We start from the raw sequence: 15962 nt of genomic DNA on the forward strand, positions 1-15962 counted from the left end.
TTATCCAAACCAGTTTTTTCGTGCTTAAGATAAATTCATCTAACTTTTTAACACTTTTTAAAACTAAATGCACAAAGGTAGTCGTATACTTGTTTGTTTATGATGTTTTATTAATGATTCACTTCCAATAGTTAATAGTTAAACATTTCTTTTTTATTTATTGTAGAAACAGAATGCTTGCTCACAAGGCTACATCTCTGATGTGAATCATACATTTAGAAGAATTGACATCCCATGAAAGTGCACTTTAAAGAAAAGTGAATGCCTGTGAAGTATTCATTCACAACCTAACTTATAAATGTTAAGAATTAAAAAATGTTAGCAAACCATGAAAGTGGTGTGCCTTAATATAGTGGATTCGTGTGAACCATTTATTCATGAGTTATGAACGTTAGTAACCTGTGAAAATGCAAGGCACACTTCATGGTTTGCATCACTATTTGGCAGGTATTTCGTTAGAACCCCCCTTTTTATTTATGCAGTTATAGCTGCTTTAAAATGCATTTGTAAATGACTAATGAATCATTAATGAACACATTTATAAATGCTTTATGAAGGGAACCTTGATGCAAAGTGTTACCTAAATATCTTATGATCTGGAATGTGTACAGTTATTTTTGATAGACATAGTCAATGACAATGCATAATTTTTCTTCAAATTTGATCACAGCTTAATAATATTAGGCCTAGTAAGAAATTAACCTTAAACAAATGACCAGTTGTGTAAATGAATTCTTGTTTGTTTTCAGACCGCAACAGACAAATCATCAAAATGTCCACTAGGTGGTGCCATATAGAAAACCACTGCTTCATTTTACATCCAAAATATTTATTTCTTACATAAAACACCATGGGTAGCAGGTAATAAGATTTGTTTTGTTTTTTGCAAAAAAATAGGAAATGTGAGTTTTACAGTATGTGCTGAAACTACAAAATCACAAATCAGTTAGTTCTGCATTAGGTAGTTTAAATTCTTTTATCTATGTCCTATCCTATGTTTCATACAGTGTTTACAAATCACATTATGTGCCACTGAAAATCACAAGCACTGTCATAAATGTACCCTGCACACATCACTAGTAATTAAAAAACGGCCTTAATACAGCGTCAGAAGCAGCTTATTAAAAAATAAAGAGCTCTGGGCTCTTATAAAACTATTTGAAAGGCGTGTGGTGTCAGTTGCCTTCGGTTGGGATGAGCATTTTGCTCTTCTTGCGTTTTATTTTGCCGTTTGCAGGCAGAACTCCCAGAGACTCCAATCGGAAGGGACGTGGAAGGGGACATTCTGTAGATAAGGGGGATAAATTTGATCCACTGGAGCTCTGATGGCCTGGACCATTACTGATCGTACCAGAATAAATCACTGGAAGAACACGATGCATTAGCGATATATAGAAAGAAACAAAATAAACATGAGGTATTTGAGTCAGGCAGACACTCACTTGTGGTTTTATTCGAGTCTCCGGCCAACAACTGACTGGTCCGTTTCAGCTTGAAGTAGTTGGTGGCGATATGTTCACTATCACTGCGGTCCAGCATCTCCTTATATCGATCCTCTTCCTCCACCTGCTGGAAAGAGACCAACAGTTGGTGTGGATGTATTTTAGCATAAAATTCTTAAAATGAAAATATGAACTGTGCCTAGAATAAAAATAATAAATAATAAAAGTGAATGAAGAACAAGGAGCCAACAGCTGTCCAGCAAACATCTGAACTCTATCAACACTATTCAAACATCCCACCTCATGAACTTGACTTGACTATTATTCTAAAATGTTAGAAAAAGTAATCATTACAAATACGGCAGGTGTATCCAAATGTTTGTAATTCCGTGCATTATCTGTGTGTCTGATGGTTCATTCAAAGCTTTAATACCACAAATGGGTCGACCAGGTCTGACGCAGAATTCCTGCGTGCTGAAAGTCTGCCAAAGCCACTGGGTCCCGGGGGAGGAACTGCAGAACGAAAATAAAATAAAATAAATGTGTTTACAAAACAAAAAACCTTTTCAAAATGTCTGAACTTCCAGCACCTTACCTGCAGGTAAGGTAGTTTTCTGCACCACAACCTCTGGCAGCCTCCACACCCCTCCCTCCTCATCCCACACCGCCTCCTTCCGCAGCCGGTCCAGGTTGCTATAGTTACAGTCCCTGCGCACCAGGGGTGCCATGCGCTCCAGAATTCCATGCAGGAGCTGGCCTTCCCGCTCCAGACGTCTGATGGTGGCGAGGTAGTCATCTCTCTCCATCTCGAACTCGGCCTGAAGGTCTCTGATCTCCAGCTTTGCAGCTCTGAGCTATTAACAGTGACGGAGAACCGCGGCCGTTTAGTTGAGGGTCTTTAAGTTCAAATGAAGTCGTGGTTAACTTTAACGACGCGTTTTCTTTTTGTAGCGATACAAATCTAAAGCTGTCTGAAAGTTCTCACCTTCTTCTGTGTGTTCTCCAGGTGTCTGCTCTTGGCATGAACTTCTTCTTGAATGGAGTCATAGACGTTAAGCAGCACGCTGTCGCTCTCCTCACTGCTCTGACTCAGAGCTTCTATTAGCTGCTTCTTCCTCTGATCGGCCAACGTCTTCCTCTGTCTGTGTCTCTGCTTGAGCTCCTCGTTCCTCACCTGCTCTCCACCCACAAACTCCTGCTCCAGTTGCTTCAGCCTTAACGCAACGCAATATTTGGTGACACTGTACAATATGCTTTGATTTCTTAACATTTGCTAATATTTTTACAGTGTGCATTTTTTCTGTATATATTTAAGTGTATTTTGTTGCATCCAAATGTGTATTGTTTTGTATTTTCATTTGTATAATGTATTTTTTGTTTGTACAGTACAAATGAGAAATAAACTTCAAAGGACCAGTGTGTAAGATTAAGGAGGATCTATTGACAGAAATGCAATGCAATGTACATAACTATGTCTTCAGAGGTGTATGAAGACCTTACATAATGAAGCCTTATGTTTTTATACGTATTATACGTCATTTCCTTCGGGCGAGAGGCGAAAACGTCATGACATCTCAGGGTTTTTCCTGGCTCAAAATGAAGCGGAGGTGGTGCAACGCGCCTACCGTCCCTTTGAGTGGCTTAAAAAAACACTTATATTAAAGTTTGATAAAATTTGATGAAAATGACAACTAATAAGTTATATAAACATTCAATTCATTCACCTGAACAGAAAAGTTGAAAATTTGAATACAAGCTTAACTAACTTTTCAGGCGATAATTAACCAGTCTCACTAAATGAGCAATGTTCATTCACATCCTACGTTCTCTTGTGGTTCACTGAGCTTTGAATGAATCGCTGAGCTCTTACATTCTGTTTAAATTAATCTGTTCAAAGGAGTCATTTGTGTGTGAGTCGGTCTGATCGCAATGTGCGTTCATACTGGTGAACTCGCTGTGTACAGTATAACGCTGATTCTACGAGCCAACTTCACAGCAAAAAACATTCCAATGATGTACAGCACGTTAATTTAAGAAACCTTTTCAAAAAATTGAACGTAAAACACATGAACAGCTGTCAAACACAGCTAATACAGCTCATAAGCTCTTCTACTGAACTCTTCGGCTCCTCGCTGTGCTGATAACAAAACAGCGCCTCCATTGTGTGGCGTAATGCCGCAACTGCAGTTACAAATGGCTGTCTGTTTAATGCCCGCATTGTTTTTTGTGAAGACACCCGACATCATTTTGCCGAGAGTCGGAGGCGGCACGAAATTTGGCTGAGGCGGCCGCCTCCAAATTCTTTATGCCGTTAAAACCCTGCATCTTAGTCCTGTGTCAGCCACCGTAGTGCTTCGAAAAAGAGGGGGGGAGTGAGCCGTTGGTTGCAATTCTCAACCTTCCCGCTAGATGCCGCTAAATTTCACTGACTGGGCCTTTGAACTAAACTTAAACTAAACCAACTTAAAAAAAAAACTGACATGGTGTAAGGACACTGGAAAAAACCCTCTTATTCAAAGGGAAATCTTTTTGACATTGTGCAGTACTTGGACGTTAAAAATATTGGCATGTCATTGAATTAGCCTTTACCTAACAATAAAAAGGCATTCAGACTGCAAAAGCACAGAATTGAAACACAAATAACACAAAATATAAAGAAATATGAACAACAGAATGTATGTTTGAGTCTCTCACCTTTCTAATACATGTCTCTGGTCCAGCTGACCCGGTGTGGCCACCACAACCGTACCTAGAGACGAACTTTCTCCACTTGGACCTCCTTGCACACTGGCATCAACCATCACTGACTGACTCTCCTACACAAACATGATCAATTTAGCTGTGTGAGATGAAGCATTAACTCCAAATTCAGGAACATTTTGTAAATGTAGATCTGCATGACCTAACTAAGCCATTTTTTACACAAATTCGTTTCACCTCAAGTATATCTTGGTCGACATTTGCCTGTTCGTCACCATTAGCCATAACTTCAGCGATGAGCTCTTCTTTGTGATGGTCCACATCTGAATAAGAAGAAACCACACGATGTTTGAAGACATTACATCATTTATACAGGAAAGCTATAGTAAGAATAGACCAATAAATAGACCTGAAGAAAGAGTTAATGATATTTAAACTGTTGTTAAAACATTACCAGTGGAACGTGTTCGGCCAGCTCTGAATCTCTCCAGAGAGGACAGTCTAGTCTCATATGATGTCCTCAATGCAACGATGTCCTCCTGAAGTTTGGCTTTGGACTCTTGTTCTGCATCATACTCTGCCTGCAGTCTGGAGAGCTTCTTCTCATATTCCTGTATGATCGAACAAAGCATGAAAAATAAAATTTTGATTTTGGTCTGCAGGAGAAAGTCAACTTTGAAACACACAGCATGCTACATAACAGACATGAACTCAAAGCAACAAAACATCCATTCTGATTTCAAACCTTTACAAAAACATTTATTCATATGTGTAATTAGGATACTTCTTTCGGACCAAAAATAAGAAAGTATACTTTTAGTCTACTTTTTTACTTCGCAGAAATACACTTAAAATACATTTAAGTAGTCGGAGCCTGTTGCCATGTGGACAGCATAGATAGACTGTATAAAACATGGACGTAGTGTCCGTGACGTCACCCGTAGGTTTCTGAGGAGCTGTTTTGAAGTCTAAAGTGGGCGGAGCTGGCCGTCGCCATCTTAGCAGCGCGTCACTCCCGGATAAACGAAAATGGGCAAAGAGGCGGGATGTGGTTGGAGCTGAGGCGCCTGGTTTGTTGAAACCACTTGTCACTCAAGTGGCCACGCACCTAATTTGCAGAATTTTAAGGCTTAAAGTCACCGCAAACCGGAAGTTGCAATCGTTTTTACTTCCGTATTCTGACACATTTCCAAGTGAAAAGGAATTTCAAAGGAGAAAATTAATGGGCGTGGCTTGCTTTTTTCACTGCAAATTGATTGGATGTGTAAAAACAGCTTTTGCATTGATTTTGAAATGAAACTGGCAGCAGACTGACAGTTGAAGGGGAGGAGTTAACAGATGCTCCGGCCAAGCCGTCTAATTTACGTCATTTCAGATGGATAGTCATTTCAGTGCATTTCAGACTTTATCTGCAGATTATGAGGGTACATACATTTAAAAAAGAAAAGGACCCACATTGATCAGCTATTTACTATAAACACTGCAATATTTCATGAAAAAATAAGAATTGTCATTTTTAATTTCACTGGGACTTTAATATAAGTTAAACAGGTGAGTTATATAAAAAAACACCCCCTTCTCTCTCCCACTTCGCCTACTGTCCTCTCTACCACCGCACTAAAAAAAAGCAAAAAGGCCAAAAATAAAATGTTGACAAAAAAATTACACTTAAGTATACTTGACTGATACTGATAGAAAATTCTAAGTATGTGAACTACAGTGTTGGGTGTAACTAGTTACTAAGTAATTAGTTACTGTAATTTAATCACTTTTACCTTGAAAAAGTAAAGTAAGGGATTACTCTTATTTTTTTCTGTACTTTAATTACAGTTACTTCTGATGTAAATAAACTAAATACTGTGTGTAATATATATGTGTGCAATAGTGGAATTGACATCAAAATTCAAAGTCTAACTTTAAAATCCATATAATGTATTATTCTCACATTTGTAATACTTCGGTCAGTTACTAATACTACTTTATGTAGTTTAATATTATTTATTTGAATGAAAAGAGCCGTTTCATGTCTATCCTTGAATCACTTGACTAATCAAGGGTGATGTAGGATATAGAAAGTAATTACAGTAGTAATAAGTAATTAAATACTTTTTGGAGAGAGCACTTTGTACAGTAATCTAATTACCCTATTGAATATGTAATTAGTAACTAGTAATTAATTACTATTTCAGAGTAACTTGCCCAACACTGGTGGCCTTTATACTGTATATACACAGTATAAAACTACTAAACTAGTAGTTTATTGAGAGCATACTACAAAGTGTACTAAAAAAATGCCACAAGTATTGAACTTATCAGTATACCTATAAGTTCACATTTAGTATAGTTGCAGTACAAATGAAAAACGTAGCTGTGTAACAAAGTTTACTAATATTACACTTAATGTATACTTCAAAGTTTGCTTTACTTAACGGTATAACCAATTTGCTGTAAGTCCAAAGTAATATTGAAAGAGTACACTTAGATGTATACCACTAGTACATTGATATATTATACTGTATTTACTACAAAAATTATACTTGTACTTTACTTAAGTATACATAATAAAACAAACTTATACTTAAATATACTTCTTTTTTTGTAAGGGATGACTCTTAAGTGACATCATCACACACCTCTTTGATCCTGTCTTTCTCCGCTTCGCTCTCTGACGTGTTGCTCTGAGGTCGAGACGAGACAGTTGAATCACCTCCTGACCTTTGACCTGCCAACAGAGCTGATGACAAACCAAAATTTTATATTGTGCACCTGAGTTTTTCTTTTATACTCAATACAACGCTGAGCTTCCGCAACATGTCTTCAGACATGAACTAGATATATAACCATTCAAAACGGTTTCTTACAGGTGAGGTCGGCAGAACCCATCTGACCGGAGATTAACGCCTGTAATTTCTTGATCTCCTCTTGGTACTCGCGCAGGAGGGCATCTTTAGGGTCCTCGTTGATGCGCGGGCGGTTCTGGATGCTCTTGGCGCGGTTGGCGTACCGCAGAGTGCTGAGGCTCTCCTCGTAATTGTTGTCGGCAGGTGAGAGACAGGCCACCATAAGGGTTCGCGTGTTTCCGCCCAGCGAGTCCTGAAGCAGACGCGTGAGTTTGGAATCACGGTACGGGATATGTTTGGAGCGACCGTCCACCAGAGCGGATATGACGTTGCCGAGAGCAGAGAGGGACAAGTTGATCTTGGTGGCTTCCTGAAGGCGGTCTCCAGTAGCACCAGTTTTGGACTGCCGTTCACTTCCTGCGAGATCCACGAGGTTGAGCTTACCGGCTCGCAGATGTTCCTCACCAGCAGCATCTGAGCTCACATAAAGTAGATAAATGAGATGTTGGAAGTGGTTAAAAAGTAAAATAGCACTCTTTTTGTGAGGGTTACTGTAAACATGTTCATCATTGATGTGATCTGTGAATGTTGACAGCTGTGAACGTGTGTGTTTCAGGTTCTGACCTGTGTTACAGATCTCCAGGTGAATAGCGAATATGGAATGTGAGCGTGAGGAATCTTTGTTCATGAGCGTGTAGCCCACAGAGCGATTCCTCCAGCCCTGATCCATAATCCGCTCACATTCCCCAACGCTGTGGACTGTATGCATGGAGAGGTCCCGTACGTACACACCACGCTCAGGATGTTCCTTCAGCTTCATCACACACACACATTGAGACGTTCAGTTCATTCACCATATAATGAGCTGTGGGTGATTTTGTACCTGCTGCGATGACGTACCTCCAGCTTCTGTTTTGTTTCTTTTCCCAAAAGGTCTCTGATCTCCTCCTTGTAAATCTCAAGGTAAGAGGCGCGCACGAGGAATTTGGCGTTCTCTGCACACTACGTAGAAAAGGTCAGATGAATTCAGATCTTGCGTGGTTCAGTGCCTGAATATAAAACCTGTCTTTTGCTGTTCATCTTGTCTTAAAAATGTCCATTTTGTCATTGGATGAATTAACATAAATGAATTCATTTTAGAATAAATAGAAAAAATATTACTGTACATCAAAAGTTCATTTAAAGGGATGGTTCAAATAAAAACACTTTTAACATTTACTCCCTCTCATGTCTTTCCAAACCTTCGTAATACAAAAGACGATATTTTGAAGAATGTTGGTAACCAACCAACATTGACCCCCATTGACTTCTATTGTACGGACACAAAACCACTGAGACATTTCTCAAAATATCTTCTTTTGTGTTCCGCAGGAGAAACAGTCATACACAGGTTTTCAATGACATGAGGGTGAATGATTATTTTTGGCAAAACTATCACTTTATATGTATATACTGTATATGTGTAGGCCAAAGAAAAACATGAACAACATGTGGAGATTTGATACCTGGATTGTCTCAAAGATGTGTTCAAAAGCTCTGGGGATGATTCCCCTCTGGGATGGAGGATCCAGAACACCTTGCATGGTGAACGACTTGCCACTTCCTGTTTGTCCATATGCAAAAATTGTCCCATTGTAGCCCTCGGTTACACCCTGTTTGTAGCATAATTTTGAAATATTTTACTTACTTTTGTGTGTAATGCAAAAGCAATTTTGTTATTTATGTAATTTTATAATATATATGATTTTATATGAGCATCTTCCAAGTGTCATCATCACATTTGAAAAACGCAAATATACACAGTAAATAAATGATAAATACAAATAAATTGGTAAACAGTATGCACAAATAAACCGTACATTTGTTTTATGGTGTGATGGCAAAATTTGAGAAAGAAAAGTAACAATGACGATAAATCTCTCGTATTGTCAAGTGTGTGGAGGAGGAACCCAATTGCAGGCAGCAGTTAAAGGGTTAACATAAAATATTTATTCAATAATAAAACAAAAACCCACAATGGGGGAACAAACACTATAAACCAAAGACTCCTTACAAAAAGGGAAAACAAAAACTTCCCACTCAGGGTGAAAACAGGAACTTAAGCAAAATAAACAAAACTCACAATGAGGGACGAGGCGAGGCAGGGGACGAGGCAAGGCAGGGGACGAGGCGAGGCAGGAACGGCTACACACGAACACGGTACAATGAATACTAAACATAGACCGACGTACGAGCAACAATGAACCGGCACCGGACAGAGAGAACAGAGGTTTTAAATAGGGGGACACTAACGAGGGAAGGTGACAGGGATCAAACACTAAGGGGAAGCTAACGAGGGAACAAGAGGACGGGGCTACGAGACCAGACACCAGAGAGAAGGCATAGGCTATTATGTCAAGGGGACAATAATATGTTTCTCTCCACACAGAACAAGAGGCTCTGCCATGGTTCTGCCACAAGACCAAGAAAAACATGACAAGAAGTGGCAGAACCATGACACTTATGCTATTTTATATTATACATATTAATAATATAATAAAACAATACATTTTTAACAGGTTGCTTTCTAAATTTTTGCTGTCGCACCATAGGACACATTTACGGGTCATCAGTATACCCATTTATTAAAGGATTTAAAAATTGCTCCTCAACAAGGTAGGAAAATTGTTTACTGAACAGTTCAGCAATTAATTTCACTTATAAAATACCAACTTTACACTTTAAAGAAGATTTTTCAAGATAATGACCTTTTTATAGGCTACTACATACAGCCCTCAGTGCTGTATACAGTACTTGTAGACCAAAGGGCCCAATTTACCACACCGCTGGTAAATAATCTATTATAGAGAGGGCTGTAGGTTACTTCCGTGTCTGATTTAAACTGTAAAGGTATTGTGTTTCAGATAAGAGACGGAGCAGGTATCAGATATCTCATGTGGGTGCACACTGGAACGTATCCATACAAAAAAAACAGAACAGAATTTCTAATGGGTAAAATTGGAATAATATTGCTTTTAATGTACACTGCAGTGGTCTCTGTGAGTCTGTACTGGAAATGTGTATAGGCTTCTATTGGTGGAATGTTCTCTTGCCATTGGTAACCAATAAAACACCATTAAACTACTGAGGCAAGGCCCCAAACACAATTACGTAGTTGTTAAAGCCCTGATGGTACATAACGGTTATGGAAATAGTTAGAATTTGCATTGTTTGTTTCAGCAGGGATTTACCTGTCACACATTGATTAAAATTATATATTACCTCCACCAGAGGATATGCGATCTCGTTGTACATCTGTTCAGTGGACTGGTTGGTGTAATAAGTCCCGTCAAACGTGAATTGTTTCGGAGGCTCTTCAGTGGCTCCGGGTTTCTCAATAAAGCACTGACAGCGACCGGTGTCGATAGAAACGACCATTTTACAGTTCATCGACTTCTCCCTGTCATTCAGGGGTCGACACCTGACGACCACCTTCACGGACTCTGAAGCCATCTTGACAGATTCCGCTGCTTATACGTTGAGGAAAGATGTTAATATCACTACGGTGATCGGACTCATGGCCATCAGATGACACGCCAGCCAGCGGCTCTTTTGTCGTTAGAAACGATGAGAAAGACGCTTTCAAATATTGTCATCCGGTTCAGGTTCCGTCCGAGGTCAAACTGCAGTTGTTGTCATGAAATAAAGCAGCATGTTTCTCCCGCAGTGGCGTTCTGCGTTGCCTAGAAACCAAAAACTTCAAACGCGCCGGCTGCTTCTTTGGCCCTTGCGTCATCACGGTGATACAAAATACCATTTAAACATGAAACTAGATTCCTTTTTACGACAAATGTTTGGCTACTTTGCACTAATGCAAATTTGTTAGAATGAAAAACGATATTAGCTAAAAATTGTACAGCTTTTCACATGGTATCCAAGTAAAGATAGACTTATTTTTTATTTTAAAGCTTAATGGTTGAGTCGCAAAATAAAAAGACAGTTTCAAAAACGTAAACAAAATGTGGAAATATAAAAATACAAAAATATAATCGTAGTAAAGTAAGCATTGATTTTATACAGCTCAATTTTTCGTGAGATTTTAGTGTGAAACGACCTCCTACACGAAAACTAGCAATCATAGAACTATAGTAGTCAATGGCCCGGTTTCACAGACGAGGCTTAGCTTAAACCAGGACTATGCCTTAGTTAAATTAGCATATTTAGTTGGCTTTTATTAAAATGCCATTGATAAAAACATTACTGGAGTATATCTTGAGACAAAACAATGGCAATGAGATATTTTAAGGTCACCATGCAATCAAAGAGGGAAATTCTAAGTATTTCACACAGTGTTGCAGTGATTTTTATAAATGATTCATCCGTGCACACCATTATTTTTTGTATTCATTTGCACTTGTAATCTTTAATCAAAAACGTTAAGGTCCTCTCAACAACTCTTCACCACATGACGTCAGCAACAAAAAAAGAGGTAGGACTATACTGACTGTCCAATGGCCAGGCATTTTTACCCCTCCCCTCCAGACCCAATTTACAACAAACCAATCAAAAAGGGAAAGGCAAAAAAAGCCACGCCCTACATTTTTCTAATTTCAGAAGCCGTTTCACTCGAATACACGTCACGATACAGAAAAGAAGTCAATCGCAATTTCCGTTTCATGGTGACTTTTAGATATGTCAGGGCAATTTATTATCACTTAAGACAGCTCAAACCTTCATTTTAATCTGGGACTAGTCTGTGAAACCAGGCAAATAGTTACTAGTAACTACTTTTGTCTTTTACTATTATAAAACTCTGGTGATTTTCCTGAAAATTTAATGTTTAGACCGGAACAGATCTAGTCAGATATGCATGACCGTCGAACTAGTTAAATTCACAAGACTTTTTCAAATAAAGATGACTGAAAGGACACCAGACATAAATGATCATGAGGCGTTTATGCAAAAAGGCTAGACACGTCACTTATATTGATGCAAAGCCAATAATACAAAGTAGTACAAAAAACATGAAGGTGGAAAAGCAAAACTCAAAAACTGGACAGTGTAGGTTTAAGGTGTCTGAGCGTATCACTCAAATTCTCTAAAACTGGTGTTAATATACAAAACCAATATATACGTTTCTAATACAGGTGCACAGTGCTTTACAGACGCATCATTTCCACAATACATTTAAAAAAAAGAAATCTGTACCTTTGCAAAATTCACGAGTACACATTTAAAAGCTGACATAAACATGAAAAACATTCACAATCTCAATAAGTGCTTAGTCCCTAAAAAATCTAAACAGCCGTGCTTCAGGTGAATTTAGGTTATGCCATGAGCAAAACTAAAGTGTCTAAGGGGTGTCATAACTTAAGATCATTATTCAGTCAGCTTACATGTCAGCAGCTTTGGAAGGTTTAAAATATTAAAATTATAAAATAGATTAAAAAAAATCAGATATATTGTCCGTTTGTATTAACAGATATTTTTAAAAAAGGCAGCGTGGTGAAGACAGGGCTCATACCCAACTTTTACACAGGCTTTTTAACGGGCCCTTGTCATTTTGCGGTAAATGTGAACTCTTGTTTCCACTGTCCTCCCAATCGTAGCAGTGATTTACCCGAGCACAGCTCAGAGGACATTCCAGCTCATCACCAACCTCCGTGTAGTGTGTGATCAAAGCAACAAGACTTTCAAACTTAACCTTGCATTTCTGAAAAAAATGAAAAGCTACATTTTATTTCTAAAACAGCTTTTTAGAAAAAGACCCCTTTTGTAAATGATCTCTTACCTCAAGACGGAATTTCCCTTTGGAATTCTTAACAGCATATGCTACCTGGCCTGATGGAAAGCGGATTATAAGAGATCCCTGGTTGGGCTTTTGGGGATGTGGGTAAAGAAGAAAGGCACCAAGCACATCTTCTTCAAGCAGCGCTGAGCTGCAATCACTGGAATTGAAACCAAAGTAACCAGTAGTAGAGACCGAGGAAACACATAAAGGAACTACTGCAAGAAGGATTGATTTGAGGAAAGTGAAGTGTTTGAGTAAAACCTTTAAGATGACTGGTAACACTGACCTAGAGACGCCAGCCCAACACCACACCGCCTGAGCCAGCGCTTCTTCTGTCTCGGCCAAACTGGGAGTCCGAGGACTGCATGCTTCTGCACTTTCCGGACCCTTTTCTGTTCACAAGGAGAAACGAGTATTTAGAGTCCCCAAGGAATCCAGTTCTCATTGGTCTCGCAATCAATGTTTGTTTGCTTTGGCCATAGGGCACATAGCAGGGGTCCACAAGTTTAGGTTTATTTTTAGAAAAGCATTTTAAAAATATATGCACACAAAATTACTGATCACAGCCACGATGGCTACATGACAAACTAAATGTTTAGGAAACATTAGATATAAACTGTGCAAACTTTTGCGATAAGTACGTGAAAATGACGGAGCCACCACCATTCTTAGATTATTCACCAACCATCAAATCTAAAGCAAGAGATGAAATAACCCTTCACAATTACCCAGGGTGTCTTAAGAATTACTGATCATCATAACTACACGTGTGCATTACCTAATGAACTCTTTCACTCTTGAAAGTGTCCCATGAACACTTATCCCACCTTGAGGAGCATTCAGTTTATCCTGCTGTTGGCGCTGTTTGAGGGGGGTAAAGGTAAACGAGCGATACGCTCCAGAACGCAGTGCTTTGGTCCGGATCGCCATTTTACGAACTAAAGTTGGGGACGAAGTAGGGCCCTCCTCTGGACTGCTCACAAGCTCTGGATTTGGTTCCGAGACAACCTGTCCGCGGAAAAACTACATGACAACTTTGCAGAATAGTACAGCGTTTATTTTTTATTTATCAAAAGCTGGGAATTAGGCCGTCTGAAGTCATATTTTTACTTAAGTAGTTTAAAAAGCATGTTTATTGATCAATTTTAGAAACCGATGGAGTTTTTTTTAGCAATGGAACTTAACATGTTAATAACCCATAAACGTTCTTTAACTGCCGAACAAACCTTTGCCCCAGGCAGCAGACCCTGAGTTGGGGCCCGGCGGAAAGACACCAAAGCACTGACGCTGAGAGGGAAGCCTTCATTGAGCAATGATGGCGTTTGAGCAGGTTTCTTGCCCGAGTGCTTGGCCTGAGCCTCTTCTGGATGCTTCTCCAAAAAATACAGTTGAAAACAGCGGCACAGCAGCAGGTTCAGAAACTGGGCCTTGATTTTTAGGGAACAAACAAAAGGTTACCTTAATACGGTGGAGGTGCAATCAGAAATGTACAAGATTAAAAAAAAAAATTGCTTTACTATAAGTGATAACATAATAAAACAAAGTGACCACTTGCCAACAATGTTTGTGTGAACATTTTAGCCAGCAGGACAAATAAAAAATGTGCGTTGGTACACTATTGTAGCTTGGAAAAAACGATTCTCTGCAATAAGATTACGAAGACATTACAGACCCAACTGAAACATTACAGACACATCTAAATGTGACGCTTTGTAACTGAACTCATGAATAAAACGGCAAAGATTTTGTCATGGTGAGACTTACAGCTCGGGCATGCCTCGCTCGGAACAGATGGCAGTAAAGCTGGACGTCAGAATTTCCAGGATTATGGGAGACGAAGGCAAACTGGGCATCAGAGGGACGGGCAGTGGTCAGCGAGACTCGACTCATGGCATGAGCCATGAGGAGCTTCTGAGAACACAACCAAAAAGTTGAACCTTTCTTCAAAGCACGGAGCATGTCACAGACTGATACGGTAGCAGATCTTACCGTTTCATCTTCATCAAAAACTTTGACTCCTTTGACAGAGAATTTTAATAAAACTGTTTGCCTGCTTTTGCAACCCTGCAATTAAAGAAGATCATGCATTATATGAAATAATAATAGGAAACGTGCACACAATATTTGTCATAGCACACAAATGACCTTGAGGGACTTGAGCTGAGTGTGCAGCTGGTGCATTTGATCATCCAGACAAATGTCATCCACAGGAAATGAGCCAATATACTAAACAAACAGAGATAGCTCCGTTAACCACACAACAAACCACCAGTTCATGATAACATCATCCCAGACTCAAAGATCGCATTTCCTGCATTCCTTACACAATTGCAGGCTTAAAACACACACAAATCTGACTGAAAACTCAGATCAAACTAGGGTCAAACTAAATTTCACCTCAGCAGATCTTGTAACAATCCCCGTCTCGCCCATGTCTCCGTCTGCGCCTGGTGTTGTCCGTCTTAACTACTGTTTCAATGAAAATTGGGAACTCAACTCCAACATTTTAACCACACAGCGTAAAAAGAAATACAGCAAAAAAAAACGAGTAATATTTACTTTGCAAATCCCTACCAAGGCATTTTATTTTCATTAGATGGTTTTCACTTCACGCGACGTTGCGCAGACAGATCCGCGTATGACATTAACGTAACGCGAGAGCGAGTCGTAAGCACTGGTCTTGACTAACTCTCGCGTTACTTTGATATCAAATGCCGATCAGTCTGCGCAGCGCCGCATGAAGACGAACACACCTATAGATTTATTACGGGAGCCTGTAGCGTTCATATGTTTAGGTAGGCAGCTAGTTTTTGACACGCAGCCCGAAAAAGTTTGTAACGTTTCTATTTTTGATTCACATACCCTTAATTCAGTTTATAAGCGTAAAAAGATATCCTTTTTAATAAAGTACATTAAAATCAACGGTAATAAAAGCGAACAAAACCAATAAACGAATCAACTTACGCTCATCAGACCACGCGACTGAACCTGGCAGGGAGGGTCGACTGTCCGTCCAGCGTTCTCTGCAATCCTGACCCACCTTATCTTCTAAATCCCGCCTATCACATACCAGATCCATCCCAGTGACTTTTCTCAACATCAGACTCTCCGCCTACAACCACGCTGCGATGATCAAACTTTGTGGTTTGGTGGATTATAAGAGAATCGATTCTTTTGAACGATTCGTTTCAACGAATCATTAAAACATTT

The 15962-nt window shown here is 39.3% G+C and overlaps 2 protein-coding genes across 3 annotated transcripts; both read right to left on the reverse strand.

The window, feature by feature from the left end:
* Positions 1-828: 828 nt before the first annotated feature.
* On the reverse strand, positions 829-10678 carry kif17 (kinesin family member 17). The gene is made up of 14 exons (XM_057362166.1): positions 10244-10678; positions 8488-8634; positions 7883-7984; positions 7607-7796; positions 7004-7456; positions 6776-6876; positions 4597-4753; positions 4380-4465; positions 4137-4258; positions 2428-2656; positions 2038-2296; positions 1876-1955; positions 1443-1569; positions 829-1363 (listed from the first exon to the last, which is right to left on the reverse strand). The coding sequence occupies exons 1-14, from the start codon at positions 10472-10474 to the stop codon at positions 1176-1178; spliced, it is 2472 nt and encodes an 823-aa protein (XP_057218149.1). The 5' UTR covers positions 10475-10678; the 3' UTR covers positions 829-1175.
* A 342-nt stretch (positions 10679-11020) lies between these two features.
* On the reverse strand, positions 11021-15843 carry sh2d5 (SH2 domain containing 5). Of its 2 annotated transcripts, none has more exons than XM_057362144.1 (10): positions 15717-15843; positions 15150-15221; positions 14898-14978; positions 14742-14816; positions 14517-14660; positions 13979-14179; positions 13580-13760; positions 13039-13144; positions 12753-12909; positions 11021-12674 (listed from the first exon to the last, which is right to left on the reverse strand). In XM_057362144.1, the coding sequence occupies exons 2-10, from the start codon at positions 15183-15185 to the stop codon at positions 12480-12482; spliced, it is 1176 nt and encodes a 391-aa protein (XP_057218127.1). In that variant the 5' UTR covers positions 15186-15221; positions 15717-15843; the 3' UTR covers positions 11021-12479. The 2 variants fall into 2 exon arrangements, with proteins under 2 accessions (XP_057218127.1, XP_057218126.1); XM_057362143.1 differs by having other exon boundaries at positions 11023-12674; positions 14517-14663.
* Positions 15844-15962: the final 119 nt, after the last annotated feature.

This window comes from Triplophysa rosa, linkage group LG20, assembly GCF_024868665.1.
Source record: "Triplophysa rosa linkage group LG20, Trosa_1v2, whole genome shotgun sequence".
In the NCBI taxonomy this organism is placed as follows: Eukaryota; Metazoa; Chordata; class Actinopteri; order Cypriniformes; family Nemacheilidae; genus Triplophysa; species Triplophysa rosa.

Excerpts from the sequence above, each read along its gene's own strand:
- kif17 (XM_057362166.1), bottom strand. The coding sequence starts at position 10,474 with ATGGCTTCAGAGTCCGTGAAGGTGGTCGTCAGGTGTCGACCCCTGAAT. Across the intron at positions 8,635-10,243 it reads TCGCATATCCTCTGGTGGAG|GGTGTAACCGAGGGCTACAA; the intron begins GTAATATATAAT and ends TGCTACAAACAG. Across the intron at positions 1,570-1,875 it reads ACCTGGTCGACCCATTTGTG|CAGGTGGAGGAAGAGGATCG; the intron begins GTATTAAAGCTT and ends GTCTCTTTCCAG.
- sh2d5 (XM_057362143.1), bottom strand. The coding sequence starts at position 15,185 with ATGGGCGAGACGGGGATTGTTACAAGATCTGCTGAG. Across the intron at positions 13,761-13,978 it reads GTCTGCTGCCTGGGGCAAAG|GTTGTCTCGGAACCAAATCC; the intron begins GTTTGTTCGGCA and ends TTCCGCGGACAG. Across the intron at positions 12,675-12,752 it reads AAGGGAAATTCCGTCTTGAG|AAATGCAAGGTTAAGTTTGA; the intron begins GTAAGAGATCAT and ends CATTTTTTTCAG.